This window comes from Tachyglossus aculeatus, chromosome 14, assembly GCF_015852505.1.
Source record: "Tachyglossus aculeatus isolate mTacAcu1 chromosome 14, mTacAcu1.pri, whole genome shotgun sequence".
Classification (NCBI taxonomy): domain Eukaryota; kingdom Metazoa; phylum Chordata; class Mammalia; order Monotremata; family Tachyglossidae; genus Tachyglossus; species Tachyglossus aculeatus.
In genome coordinates, this window is record NC_052079.1 from 45,129,094 (window position 1) to 45,144,179 (window position 15,086).

The 15,086-nt window shown below is 43.4% G+C and overlaps 1 protein-coding gene across 1 annotated transcript in view; it reads left to right on the forward strand.

Moving 5' to 3' along the window:
• The window catches only part of POLR3B (RNA polymerase III subunit B), a 101,289-nt gene extending 87,120 nt beyond the window's left edge, over positions 1 to 14,169 (forward strand). Inside the window, exons 25-28 of the mRNA XM_038756724.1 lie at positions 1,428 to 1,594; positions 3,504 to 3,617; positions 6,062 to 6,235; positions 13,773 to 14,169. Of these exons, the coding sequence (XP_038612652.1) occupies positions 1,428 to 1,594; positions 3,504 to 3,617; positions 6,062 to 6,235; positions 13,773 to 13,902 (585 nt within the window). The 3' untranslated portion in view covers positions 13,903 to 14,169. The remainder of the gene's footprint in view (positions 1 to 1,427; positions 1,595 to 3,503; positions 3,618 to 6,061; positions 6,236 to 13,772) is intronic.
• The last annotated feature ends 917 nt before the right edge of the window (positions 14,170 to 15,086 follow it).

Consider the following 15,086-nt stretch of genomic DNA (forward strand, 5'->3'; position numbering starts at 1 on the left):
AAGTCTCACAGCAGGCAAGAGACAGAGCTGGGACTAGAACCCAGATCCTCTGACTCCCAGGCCGTGCTCTTTCCATTAGGCCATGATGATTCTCAAAACTGCATATTGATCTTTTGGGCTGAATTGCCTCAAATATTAGAAAATAGACTTGCCTTTTCCTTTAGAGGCATAATTGGTTTGTTTAGTGTCATCAAAGAAAAACAGCAGGTGTCCTCAACCACTTACTTCTAAATCTGAAAACAGCCACATTGTTGGACCGTTTTCATTGAGCCCAGAGATTTACGTTTTAAAAAAATAACAGTGTTTGGTCCTTTGGTATATACTGTATCCAACTCTCAGCTTGCTTTTCTTCCTTATCCGTCCCTTGTCCTCTGTTCTTCCTTCACAGTCTGTCACTGGCAGCCCAACCCTTTTGTTTGCCTTGGCAGCCCAGTCTAAGCCATGTCCTAGATCTCATATTTCCTGTCTCTGCTTTGAAAATGACAGACACATTTTTAAGTGTACCGACTGTCCTTAAAAAAAAATGGGTGTGCCCTAGTGATAGCATTAAGTATTTACTTATAATAGAGCTCTCTGAGAGTCAGGGATCAGGTTTAATTCCCAGCTGTTGTATTCTCTCCTAGCACTCAGTATAGTGCTCTGCACACAGTAAGGCTTCACAAATTATATTAGACCTCTACTATTGCTATTAAATGGCAGAGCTCCCCGTCTAACCCTCGGTGTTCTTGACTGTCATTGGAAATGTCGTATAGAGCTTCGGTGGACTACCCATGTAGGTTCATGAATACCACTTTTCTGAATGAATCAGGCCCTTTCTCTAGGATAGCATGGAAAAGACCCATTAGTGTGAGGTTAGAACTAGGAGCCAGGTGACCTGAGTTTTATCTCTGGCCCTGTGCAAGAAGGTAAATGAGGAAAACTTACTGTAGAAGAATAATACTACTCCTTGTTTGGAAATAATGTCTATATTAGAAACACCTGCTTGCATTTGAAAGCCAGCAAACTTTAAAGTGACACTGTAAACATCGCACTGTTTTCATCTAAAATATCTTGTAGAATCCAACCAATGCAACATATTTCAAAGGTAAAGATTTTAAGGCTCCCAGTAAGATTATACTGTAAAATCTGTTTATATGATGTGCATGGATCACTTTCAGATTCGTTGCTTTTATGTCTAACCTTCTAAATCACTCTGAGTACTGAATCTGTGCCAGGTTTGAAAACATTACTAAAGAATGTAAAGGCTGTTTTATTATTGTGAAGATTAAATGAGTTATCAGGAGACTATTCAAGAGTAGGGCACTATGAAGAGTTCAGCATTTGAATCTATTAAAACGGGGAAAGGGAGATCCACGGTGGATTTTCAGTGCAAAATTTGTATTTCTCTGTTTTCTGTTTTTCTTGGTTAACTCACTATTCCTTTTTAGGTGGGGAAACTGATTGAACTGTTGGCTGGAAAGGCTGGAGTTCTTGATGGCAAATTTCATTACGGAACAGCATTTGGAGGGAGCAAAGTTAAGGACGTTTGTGAAGACCTTGTTCGCCATGGTTATAATTACTTGGGCAAAGATTATGTAACATCTGGGATCACCGGGTAAGAATTGTTTGCACAAGTTTTTGTACTTTGGAATAGGAAAAAATGCTTAGGTAGATAGATTAGAACGTTCATGAGGCAATAAGAACTGCACTTGAATTGTTTCTCAGTAGCGATGATGGTGTCGGGGGCTTTGAGTAAGTGGTGGGCTGTAGTCTGTTGGACTTGGGTAGGGAGGGAGTTACAAGCCGAGTGAAACAAACAAGCGGGGGCAAGTGGGCAAGTCAAGGGCGAAAGGGGCAGTTAGAAAGCTAGTTTAGGAGAAACAAAGAAGGTGGATTGGAGAGTAGCAGGTGAAGAGAGCAGATACGTAAGGTGAGGTGATTTCGTGGAGAGCCTTGGAGCTTCCATGAAGCCAATCACATATCTCTTTGCTGCCCCCCACAACCCATCCCCATTGCTGGGCACAACGAAGCAGTCAAACTGTATGTATGTGCGGTGGGCATACACACACGTGTTCCCCATGTCCACACAGGCATATGCGGATGTTTTGTTGGGGGTGGAGAATATTGCATGCTAATTGAAGAAGAGATTTTTTACTTGTCTAATTTTATTTTCCCTGCTCATTTTAAAAACACCACAGGTGTGTATGTGCCTAAGGTGAAGACAGTAAATGCATGAAGGATCTAGGTGCTGTTGCTCTCTGTTGGTATATTTAGTAGTTTTGTAGGCAACTGAAACTGTTGATTTTTACCTGGTTTGAGAAATGTCAACATTTTCCATCCAGTTCTGCCACCGGGATAGGCTATGTCCATGACCAAACGTAAACCAGTTTGGGTTTAACTGAACTAGCTCTCCATTCTCTTCCTCTTGAAGCAATGTTAATGAGAGGTCGGATTTTCTCTAGATCAGTTTCATACAGCACTGTGTACAATTTTGGCACTCCAAGCTTCTAATTATATGAATACATTCTGTGTATCTGACATTAATAGCACATGAATGGATGAGGTGTTTTTTTGTTAGGATTATTCACCTTATGTTTCAGTGTCATGCCTAGCAGGCAGATACAAAAATGCTTCTTATCTGCTCAGCACATCTGCCACTCTCCTGCCGAGCATCCCCCTGTCCACTAAGCTGGAAATGGGTTGGAGTGCAGCAAATGGGTCAAAATGAGATACGGAGATGCTGAATCTAACCCAGCGTTTAGCACAGTGTGTGGTCACAGATAGGGGCTTATTACTAAATGCCAAATACCTTACAGAGTCTTGGGGTCAATCCAACCCTGAGGCTTAAATCATGAAGGACACACAGGTGGAAGGCGGCGGGGTGTGGGAGAAGGAGGGGGGGACCTTCAACTGATTAGGCTGAGTTTTGTTGGGCTACATATTTTTACCAAGAAAACTCTATGGATACACTTCCAGAACAATTGCAGATGGAGGTGGGATGTCCTGGGAAAGATGCGTCCATGGCGTCGCTATGGGTCGGACACGACTCGACGGCATAAGACAACAACAGTTCCACTATCCAAAATGGCTGCAGAGAAGGAAGGAAAAGGGCAGCCATAGGGTACAGGCACCTGCTTGCTGCACTTTGCAAGCAGAGCACGCTCTTTCTGTGTGCACACTGACCTGGTGTTCTGTTTTCTGCTTTGTTTCTCTAGACTGTAAGCTCCTCATGGGCAGAGAACATGTCTACCAATTCTGTTGCAGTGAACCCTCCGAAACCTTTAGTACAGTCCTGCACACAGTCAGAGCTCAATAAATTCAATGCTTTGTTAGCCACTTTTCAGTCCATCCATGCCTGATTTTGTCTACTTCGGTTTAAGGCTGTCAGGAGGAACACCCGCATCTGAGTTATTCCAAACAGCTTCTGCCAGTGTTGCTTTCTGCGGAAAGTGTTTGTTTTTTCTAATTTTTCCCCCCCTTTTTGGATAAAATCACCTTAACCAGAAACTCTGATTTTTCCTTAGGGAACCCTTAGAAGCGTATATCTACTTCGGTCCAGTGTACTATCAGAAACTCAAACATATGGTGTTGGACAAGATGCACGCAAGAGCCCGGGGTCCCAGAGCAGTTCTTACCAGGTGAGGTTAAAGCATGCGTTCGGAAGCTGACTGGGCTCGACAGTGTGGGACCAGAACATTTTCATTTTACCGACTCCTCATGCCGAATATGCTGTTCTGTCTAATTACAGGCATTTGTGTTTCTTCCTTCCTTCAATCATATTTATTGAGCGCTTACTGTGTGTAGAGCACTGTACTAAGTGCTTGGGAAGTACAGGTTGGCAACATATAGAGACAGTACCTACCCAACAGCGGGCTCACAGTCTAGAAGGGGGAGACAGAAAACCAAACAAAACATATTAACAAAATAAAATAAATAGAATATGTACAAGTAAAATAAATGGAGTAATAAATATGTACAAACACATATACATATTCATTCATTCATTCAATCATATTTATTGAGCGCTTACTGTATGCAGAACACTGGACTTTTGCTCCTTAAGGAGTAAAACATTAATTGGGAATGAAACAGCATGGATAAAGCATGGATTCGGGAGTCAGAGAATCCAGGTTCTTATCCCGGTTCCACTATTTGTCTGCTGTGTGACCCAGGGCATGTCATTTCACTTCTATGTACCTCGGTTACCTCATCTGGAAAATGGCGATCAAGACTGTGAGCCCTGTCTGGGACATGGACTGTGTCCAACGTAATTAGCTGGTATCTACCCCAGCACTTAGTACAGTGCCTGGCACATAGTAAGCGCTTAACAAATACCATAAAAAAGTGAGAGGCCACATTGAATTTCACAGATAGCTCTGTGAGAGAAGAAAATGGCAAAGTGTAGGTTCAGGAGCACTAGAAAAGAAACACAGTGGATTCTGTTGGGGCCACCCTAGTATCCAGTAGCCTTTTCCTTTAACCGGTTTTCAAATGAGCATGTTTCCAGAGATAAGGGTTTATGTCCTTACCTGTAATGTTAAGGATGCAGCAGTACCCTGCTGAAGCCTGGGAATGAGTTGCCACAGCTAGACAATCATGGCACACTGTAAACCAAAAAGAAGCAGCCCATTTTGAGCTGAATTTTGGAAGGACTGTGAGGCAAAAGTGAAAACTATATCAGGTATTACAGAACAAGAAGTCAGCACAAGAGAAACAGCCTTTATGTGAGCACAGTCCACTGTAGTACTGAATTGGCCTTTTCAGTCACTCATTCATCCATAGGTGAATTTCAATGCCCATGATGCCTTCTTTGAATATAAAGGATACTGTTATATGGGAATTGTGTGTGTGTGTGTGTGTGTGTGTGTGTGTGTGTGTGTGTATGATGTTAAGGGAAGATATAATTTTGTTGCTCAGATTTTCAGTTGCACACCATTTAGTGCCAAAATTTCAAATAATAGACACCTTGGCTTAAACTGACATCTTCACTGAAGCTTGCTTGCAAACTACATTGAATCTTTACACAGTGAAGTGGGATGGAGGGAGGGGGATGAAACAGCTGCTTTTTTTACAGTGGGAAAGGTGTGGGTGACTCAATCCTTTGACCCTTTGATATGAAGCAAATGCATATGTTTTTTGAAATGATAGACATATGTGTTCCTAAAACTGCTGGAGGGAAAAAAAGGCTAGAGATTATGAAGTCAGTAACCATATCTGCAAGGAGACTAATTTTGTTGAGTTTGTAGCTTTTCCTCCCCCTCAGCTTCTATTTAAATGAGTAAGGACAACCAAAAAGCTACTTAAGAACAAGATAAATGCAGTAGTAATTACTTGCTATGCTAGTTTTTGATGAGAGAAGAATAATTAATGAACTTTATGTTCAAGATTCCTTATTAGTGTTTTTCTTACCAAACTACCTCTCAAAAAACTGCCTAGTGTTTAAATAAAGAGTGTAAGTCTTCTACCAAATTTCGTAGTTCAGTGGGTATTAGGAAAATGTACTTCAGATATCTTTTAGCAGGTTTCTATATTTAGCTTTTTTTTTTTTGTAATAAGAAAATCTTCCTCGTCTCTGCCAATCTGAGCAGAAATGCATTAAGAGAAACCGGTGGCTTCTAACAGTGCTTTGTCCTCCCTGCTTCTCTCCTCCCCCACCCCAAAATGTAAGGTGTTCGTTCCCAGCTTCTGATGTATTGTCTGATATATTTATGTAGTCTCGTCTGAGTTAAGGCTAATTTATGACCATGTAATTGTCTTAATTTTCAATCCCTGTAACTGAAAACTAATCAATCCTATCACCAGGAATCATACTTTAGAGCCTTTCAACTGAGAACCTCAGAGAACTGGGTTTGTTTCCCTGCTCCGCTTATGTCTCCAAGGGCAAACTCTTAAAGTTTTCGTGCTTTTTTTTCTGTGCCTGGATGATGTCGTTGTGAAACGGGAAAATCCTGATCCACTTCACGAGATTATTAGCACTGTTTACTCAAGTCTTTCCTCCACTTTAGGGACTGTTTCACTCAAAAATATCTGCCCTTGATCCCAGCAGAAAATAATCACATTTGTCAAATAATTTGTTTTAAAGGCAACCCACTGAAGGTCGATCCCGGGACGGCGGTTTACGCCTTGGAGAAATGGAACGGGACTGCCTGATAGGTTACGGAGCCAGCATGCTCTTACTGGAGAGGCTAATGATTTCAAGTGATGCCTTTGAGGTAGATGTCTGTGGACAGTGTGGACTCCTGGGATATTCAGGCTGGTAAGTTGATCGGGTAAAAAATAAATCCAAATGTTCTCAGCAGTTTTATGTTCTAAAATAGATATCCCCTCTGGTCCCTGCCCTAACTGTAAAAGAAGTACTTTATGTATTTTCATCTTAAAGGGGACAGTTGTGTGCCTTTGAATCTGCCTTAAAAGAAGCTCAGGTTATTGGCCAGGCGATGAACAGTCAGGTCAGTGGATTGGAAAAATGGTTCTCCCCATCCAAATTTTAGATGGCCCACAAAGTTTGCACATCCCTGGGTACACTCACCCAGTCACCACAGACACCCATATCCTTGCCCACCCAAACCATCTTATAAATCTCCCAAAAGTGTCACCGTTGGCAAGTTGGGTGAACTTATTTTAAATTTCTAATGCTTTTTTTTTTTGTTTTTTGCTTCCCCTCAGACTTGCTTTTTAATGGCCAGTACCAGACTCTTATTTTGCATGGCAGAAAGCCTCCTGGAACTGAGCCAGTGAGCAAGGATTTATTTTTAAGGTTTTGACCGTACGTGTGCCTGTGGAATATGAACTTAAATGTGTTCACCATATAGACAGCCACAGATCACGGGCAAGAATCTTTTGGGTATATATAATTGGTTATTATCATTAACCATTTCCATATGTAAATACAAGTTAGTGGTGTTTCAAGTTCTGGCACTGCCCGTCTCCAAGGCGGCGAGATAGTAGTAGAGCCCACCCAGTAAGAAACCTGTAATGATGGCAGATTTACTCACCCTCAGGCTTTCCTGGCTAACTTTCCTATAGACTGCAGAGTTGTCGAGGCTATGGTACAGCCAGCTTTCCATTTACCTGGCTAATGGGGACAAGGAGAGCATGGATAACTGAAATCTTAGAAAATCCAAATATCATGCTTAAGCCAATAGTTTCCACTTCCACCAAGGTATCTGGGGTTTCAATAGAGTTGGTAGACATGGTCCCTGCCCACAAGGAGTTTACAGTCTACAGGGGAAGACATTAATTACAGAGAGGGGAAATGGATCCGTAGAAAAGTGCAGTGAGGCTGCTGGTGGGGTGAGTATCATGTGCTTAAGGAATTCAGACCAAAGAGCATAATAATAATAATAATGATTACGGTGTTAACTGCTTACAGTGTGTCAAGCACTCAACTAAATGCTGGGGTAGATATAAGATAATCAGGTTGGACAAAATCCCTGTCCCACCTGGAGCCCACGGTCTTAATCCCCATTTTACAGATGAGGAAACTGAGGCTCAGACAAGTGAAGTGACTTGCCTAAGGTCACACAGCAGACAAGTAGCAGAGCTGGGATTAGAACCTAGATCTTCTGGCACCCAGGCTCTTTACACTAGGCCATGACTGGAAATGAGGATCTAGTCAGGGAAGGGATTTTGGAGGAGGTGTGATTTTAGTAGGACTTTGAAGGTGGAGAGAGAGGTGGTCTGGCTGGTACAAAGTGGGAGTAAGTTCTAGACCAGAGGGAGAATGAGGACAAGGGGTCAGTGAGCAGTAAGACCGAGAAGATGGGAAGCTGCATGGTATATTGAATAGAGCACTGGTCTGGGAATCGGAAGGTCATGGTTTCTAATCCCGGCTCTGCCACTTGTCTGCTGAGTGGGCTTGGGCAAGTTCCTTCACTTCTCCTGGCCTCAGTTACCTCATCTGTAAAATGGGGGTTAAAACTGTGAGCCCCATGGGGGACAGGGACTATGTCCAACCTGGTTTGCTTGTATCCACCCCAGCACTTAGTAAGCACTTAACAAATACCATAATTATTGTTATTTGTATTACCGCGAACAGGAGCAAAGTGTGTGGGTGGGGTTGTAGTAGGAGAATAGTAAGGTAAGGTAGGGGCGGGAGAGCTGATCGAGTGCTTTAAAACTTATGGTAAGGAGTCTGTTTGATGTGGAGATGGATGGGCAGCCATTGGAGGTTTATGGGGAGACATGACCTAAGCACATTTTTAGAAAAATAATGTGAGCATCAGAGTAAAATATGGATTGGTGAGGGGGGAGCCAGGAGGCAGGAAGGTCAGCGAGGAGGCTGATGCGGTAATTGAAACCTTAGAGCAAGTAACAAATAGCCAAATGGTCAGGTTGAAGTTGTATTGTCCTTTTCCCCTAGCCAAGCTTTTTTTTTCCCTCTGGAGTGCCAGTTAGCAGGTCCAAAGATAGACAGCCAGCCAGAGAGAAGAGAAGGATGCGGTGAAGCCCTTGATAAACGTCTTGTGAGTTGGAAGAAAAGGGGAGATTCTGCAGGAGACCTGAGAGGCCTGGTCTAGGGCCCCTCTTGAAATAGCACTTTCCTCCTAATTAGTAAGCCCAATGTGAGACAACCTGATCACCCTGTATCCCCCCCAGCACTTAGAACAGTACTTTGCACATAGTAAGTGCTTAATAAATGCCATCATCATTATTATTAGTAGTAGTAGTAAGTCTTCCCCCAGGGGACAAGGCCTCACTAGAGTCTTCTGATGTTTATTTATATTTTTGCCTGTCTCCCCCTCTAGAACTTAAGCTCACTATCAGCAGGGAATTTATCTGTTTATTGTTATATTGTACTCTCCCAAACACTTAGTTCAGTGCTTTGCACACAGTATGTGCTCAGTAAATACGATTGACTGACTAATGTGTTCTCAGCAGTAGCGCAGCCCAAAGTGAGCAAACTTATTTTCCCTCGGCAGTGCAAAAGAAGCAAAGTTACAGGTGGTACACCTGCTGGAGGGTCTGAACTGGCTGCCTCCAGGCTGTCTTAAGATTTGGGTGTATTTCAGGTTGTAGGAGCAGTAAGGAAATGTAGTTTTAGGTGGGCTAAGTGAAAGAAGAAACTTGCCTGTTATGACTCATTCTTTTCAGATGATTGCAGGAAGGGGGTGATATAATTCTGAGAATAAGCCTAGCTGCTTTGTGTAAGAATGAGAAGAGGGGCCCTTCATGGTTTGTTTCTGTGCCAGCGTGTCTATTCATCTTTTGAAATGCTCATTGAGAGCCGTGCTGGAGAAGACTTTAGGTTTGATTTTTTACAGTCCCTACTTGGTGACTAGGGGGAAAAAAATGAAAAAGATTCGGACTTAACATTGTTTAAAGATAGATGACCTAAAGGAGGTACAGGACAGAGCCGAACAATTGCTTCCCGGGCAGCATTTCTTTGAATTCAGTAGTGTTTTTTCTGGTTATTTTAGGTTTTAAGGGAGCACGTAGAACGGTACAGAAATTAAAAGTAGCTTGAGACTGTGAGTTTTCTCTTCAGTCCATGGAAGTTGAGGAACCAGACTTTCAGATTCTCAGTATCAAGCCTCCCCCTACCTCCTACCCTTCAGTGCTTTTCAAAATGGTTCCAGGGCAGCAGAGGCAGGGGAAGATGTGTCAGGCTGTAGGGTCACCTGAGGGTTTGTTCTGTTCCCGGTTCATAGCGCTATTCCATGTACAATTGGCCCCAGGCAGAGCCGGTGATTTAGCCGGTATGTTCAGGTGAGATTTGGTTTGAGACCCCTTTTGGGCAGAATTAAATCAAGCATCTTCTTGGACATTAGTTAGAGTTTCTGTAGTTTTGAGTGAACTGTGTGCACTCTTGTGGTCAGTTGAAAAAAAATTCTGAATCCATTTTGACAGTCTATCCCTATAGGTGTGAATTGTCTTCAGAGGCACAAACGATGCTGTCATTTTTTTCCACTGGTTACTTGCTACCGTGGATTGGGTTGGATGGAAGGGATCTTGAGCCATTTGTTGGAGGAAGCAGCTCAGTAATGAGCAACACAATGGAAGCTGGGTAATTAGAGCAGCCCAGAATCTGTAGACTGGTCTTTTGTCAGTGATTTGCACATTAGTAAGGCATTGCTATGGGAATGTTTACGGCAACAATGTGGTATGTGGCACTACAGAATACATTAAGGGCACAAGTCACAAAGGAAGGTCCAAATTGAAAACTGAGGATAAAAGAAATTCCCCATCTAAGAAATATATCAGAAATAGAGGCCACTTCATTGACCGTTAATTTCCCGTTCGAAGCAGTAGCATGGCGCATTGACCCAGATGAAGTTCACCAAGAGAGATCAGTTTGGGTTGTAGGCATTCAGGTTGAGCATGCCATGTTTGGGATTACTCGAGAACACGGTAATTTTAAAAAGAGATGCTTTTTCAATGCTGTTAATAATGGAAGAGCCCTGTTAGCTGGGTCTGTTGAGAAATTAGAGACTACCTGGGTGTGTAAAAGAAGACAGTGGGAAATTTCCTGTAGATTTGTTTGGATCAGGTTAAAGAACAATGTGTCACCCAAAGGAATGGTAAGATGGGGTGTCAACAGGCAAGTAACAGGACTGGTTGTATCATCATCATCATCAATCGTATTTATTGAGCGCTTACTGTGTGCAAAGCACTGTACTAGGCACTTGGGAAGTACAAGTTGGCAACATATAGAGACAGTCCCTACCCAACAGTGGGCTCACAGTCTAAAAGGGGGAGACAGAGAACAAAACCAAACGTACTAACAAAATAAAGTAAATAGAATAGATATGTACAAGTAAAATAAACTAGGGGACTAGGGGAAGAGGAAGGAAGGGGCTCAGTCTGGGAAGGCCTCTTGGAGGAGGTGAGCTCTCAGTAGGGCCTTGAAGGGAGGAAGAGAGCTAGCTTGGCGGGTGGGTTGTATTTTATAACTCAGGATTCTAGGCCAGTCCAAAAATGTTAGAAAGGTTTCCTGACCAGGACATGGTGCTGGGAACACAGTAAACCCGGCAGCAACCAAACACGGGAATCTTAGTGTTTATTTGTTCAAGTCTGGGCCATAGCTGCTCCCGAATGCAGATTGTAGGAGCCGCTACGCTCCCCCAGCCTGCTAAGCCCTGTTTCCTCAGCAGCTGTCCGGAATTTAGAGCTCATGGACCTAGAAGAACCTGGGCACCTCCAGGTGTCATATTGAATCAATCAATCAATCAATCAATCGTATTTATTGAGCGCTTACTATGTGCAGAGCACTGTACTAAATGCTTGGGAAGTACAAATTGGCAACACATAGAGACAGTCCCTACCCAACAGTGGGCTCACAGTCTAAAAGGGGGAGACAGAGAACAGAACCAAACATACCAACAAAATAAAATAGGATAGAAATGTACAAGTAAAATAAATAAATAAATAAATAGAGTAATAAATATGTACAACCATATATACATATATACAGGTGCTGTGGGGAAGGGAAGGAGATAAGATGGGGGGATGGAGAGGGGGACGAGGGGGAGAGGAGAGGGGGAGAGGATATTGAATGTACGTTGCCAACACAGTTTCCAGGTTCCCACAGCTCTTGTTGCCCCTTCTGCTTCTGATGGGGGCAACTCTTGTAACCCCCTCAGCACCCTTATCACTGCTGAGATCCTCCAGGCCTGGAGCCTCTGCCTACAACCAACTCCACTTCAGGGCCCTCTGATTTAGTCTCTGGAAGGGAGCCCATTAGCATGGGGGAGCTATCTTAAAGAATTCCTCTGGCAGGCCCAGGAAGGGGCTGAGTACCCCCACCCCCCACCCCCCAGAAGCTGAGAAAGAGAGAAGGCATCCCAGGGCATCATTCAGACCCCCCCATCCCTCAATGAAGGCTAATCACCAGCCCCACCGGACACGGGAGCTGCATCCCATAGGACTACAGGCACCTAGGAGCCCTCTCCATTGTCTGGCAGTGCCCTGGTCACCGACTGAGGCCCTGGGGTCTGACCGTTATTATGGGCAGTTTATCTGGTTTTTTCCCATCTAAACATCGGTATTTTTATCATCATCATCATTATTATTATTTTTATCATCCTATTGATGTCACCCTAATTATAATAATAAAGGCACTATTTGTTAAGCACTTTCTATGTGTCCCAAGCACTGTACTAAGCTCTGGGATAGATACAGTATAGGCAGATTCGACACTGCGCCTGTCCCACAGGGGGCTCAGAAGGGAGGAAAGGCACATAATCCCCATTTTACAGATGAGGAAACTGAGGCACAGGGAAGTCAAGTGATGTGCTCAAGGTCACACAGCAAGCAAGTGGTAGGACTGGGATTCCAACCCGGGTCCTCAGATACCCATGCTCTTTCCGCTAGGCATTTTTTGCTGGGCCTTCTCTCCCTTCCGACTGCTGAGGCAGAGGATAGTAGATATTCAGGTATCTAAGGATATTTGGAACGCACTTCAGTGTGGAAGAAGATCAGATTGGGAAAAAACTTCGGATTTCCGGAGCAGTTTAAGAGGAAGTCATAAGCATATGTTTGTGGTCATACTGGGGAGAAAATCCAAAAACGGAGCCAGTTACTCCATGGCAGATATTGACCTTCCACGTCATGCAGAGCACTCCATAGGTGCTGCATGAAGCAGAAATGGATCAGTGTTGGGAGGTGGAACAACGCTAACTTTTTTGAGGCTGCATGTCTTAGTTCCCTGTGCCGCAGTACATGAGTAATATGTGACTGAGTCATGCTGCTACATTCTGAGAGGTGAAATGAGAAGAACTAGAAGAACTGCCTCTAGACTGAAGGCTAAAATGTAGTCAGGGAATGTGTCTACCAACTCCCAAGTGCATTTTCCCAAATGCTTAGTTCAGTGCTCTGCACACAGTAAACGCTCAGTAAATACCATTGATGATGATCATCATCATCAATCATATTTATTGAGCGCTTACTGTGTGCAGAGCACTGTACTAAGCGCTTGGGAAGTACAAGTTGGCAACATATAGAGACAGTCCCTACCCAATAGTGGGCTCACAGTCTAAAAGGGGGAGACAGAGAGCAAAACCAAACATACCAAGAAAATAAAATAAATAGAATAGATATGTACAAGTAAAATAAGTAAATAGAGAAATAAATATGTACAAACATATATACATATATGCAGGTGCTGTGGGGAAGGGAAGGAGGTAAGATGGGGGGGATGGAGGGGGGATGAGGGGGAGAGGAAGGAAGGGGCTCAGTCTGGGAAGGCCTCCTGGAGGAGGTGAGCTCTCAGTAGGGCCTTGAAGGGAGGAAGAGAGCTAGCTTGGCGGATGGGCAGAGGGAGGGCATTCCAGGCCCGGGGGTCGATGGCGGGACAGGCGAGAACGAGGCACGGTGAGGAGATTAGTGGCAGAGGAGCGGAGGGTGCGGGGTGTGCTGGAGAAGGAGAGAAGGGAGGTGAGGTAGGAGGGGGCGAGGTGATGGACAGCCTTGAAGCCCAGGGTGAGGAGTTTCTGCCTGATGCGCAGATTGATTGGTAGCCACTGGAGATTTTTGAGGAGGGGAGTAACATGCCCAGAGCGTTTCTGGACAAAGACAATCCGGGCAGCAGCATAAAGTATGGATTGAAGTGGGGAGAGACACGAGGATGGGAGATCAGAGAGAAGGCTGATGCAGTAGTCCAGACGGGATAGGATGAGAGCTTGAATAGCAGGGTCGCGGTATGGATGGAGAGGAAAGGGCGGATCTTGATGATGAACTGGTGTGGAGAATGAGGGTGGAATCTGATATAGAAGATTTCTCTTTCTTAGTGTGCAGTCCCCTCCCACTATTTCCGAGCCAACACAGACCTTCGGTGGTCTTTTTTTCTGTTGCAGGTGTCATTACTGCAAGTCTTCATGCCATGTGTCTTCTCTGAGAATTCCTTACGCTTGCAAGTTGCTCTTTCAAGAACTCCAGTCTATGAACATTATCCCCCGACTAAAGCTCTCAAAGTACAACGAATGAAGACCTAACAGACGATTATTTTTCAAAGCTGTTCAGCTACAAGGATTTTCAACAAGATCAGGAATGACTGGAAAAAGCGTAGATTTCTGAAACATTATTTCGTTCGTTCACCCTAGGTTTTTTTATTTAAGTTATAAAGAAACTTTTTTCTTGTAGTACAAGATGCCTCGAACCCTTTTTACTGAGCTTCGAGAGAGGCACCTGGAACTTTGACTAAGCTCAGTGGTTTAATATGTAAGTATTAGAAAATAAATGAAATTTAAAGTATCTCACTTCCTTTTTTTTTGCTCTGATAACCTTTCTTTGGTAGAGATGCTACTATGCAAGAATTTTCAGAGTTAAAGTTTCTATGATTTCCTTGAAGTATAATGCATTCTTATGATTTTTTTTATGAAACTTGGAATAACTGAAACTTTCTAATTGTAGTGTTTAAACTTGACCTATATCAGGACTTGTTTTAGCAGAGAATAAATAAAAAAGAGATGTACTGGGTACAGCATTTTAAACAGAAAGTATTTGTTGCAGATTTGCCTTTTATTGTTTGAACCTAGGAGAAGCGGCGTGGCTCAGTGGAAAGAGCCCTGGTTTGGGAGTGAGAGGTTGTGGGTTCTAATCCCGACTCCGCCACATGTCTGCTGTGTGACCTTGGGCAAGTCACTTAACTTCTCTGAGCCTCAGTTCCCTCATCTGTAAAATGGGGATTAAGACTGTGAGCCCCACTTGGGACAACCTGATCACCTTGTATCCCCCCAGCGCTTAGAACAGCATAAAGTAAGCATTTAACAAATGCAAAAAAAAAAAAAAATCCTTTCAAAAGAGGATCAGTATTGACAGCCTTCTGGGCCTTGCCCTGATTTTTTATCAAATTGGATGAAAATTCATCTTCACCATCACCGTATTGATTTAGTGCCCACTCTGTGCAGAATACTTTGAAATGCTTGCCGGGGGAAATATACATTTGGAGTTAAAGCTGTCATCAGAGGCTTTACAGCTTAAAGGGGGAGATGTCAGAACACAGTTTTCCAAGCATGCCATAGGTAAAGAATAATATCAGTCAATCAGTGGTGTTTGAGTGTTTCCCTTGTTCAGAACACTGTATTAAGTGCTTGGGAGAGAGTACAATAGAGTTGGTAGATACAGTTGATACAAATGATGAAAACAAAAATAGATAATTTTAAGCGGAG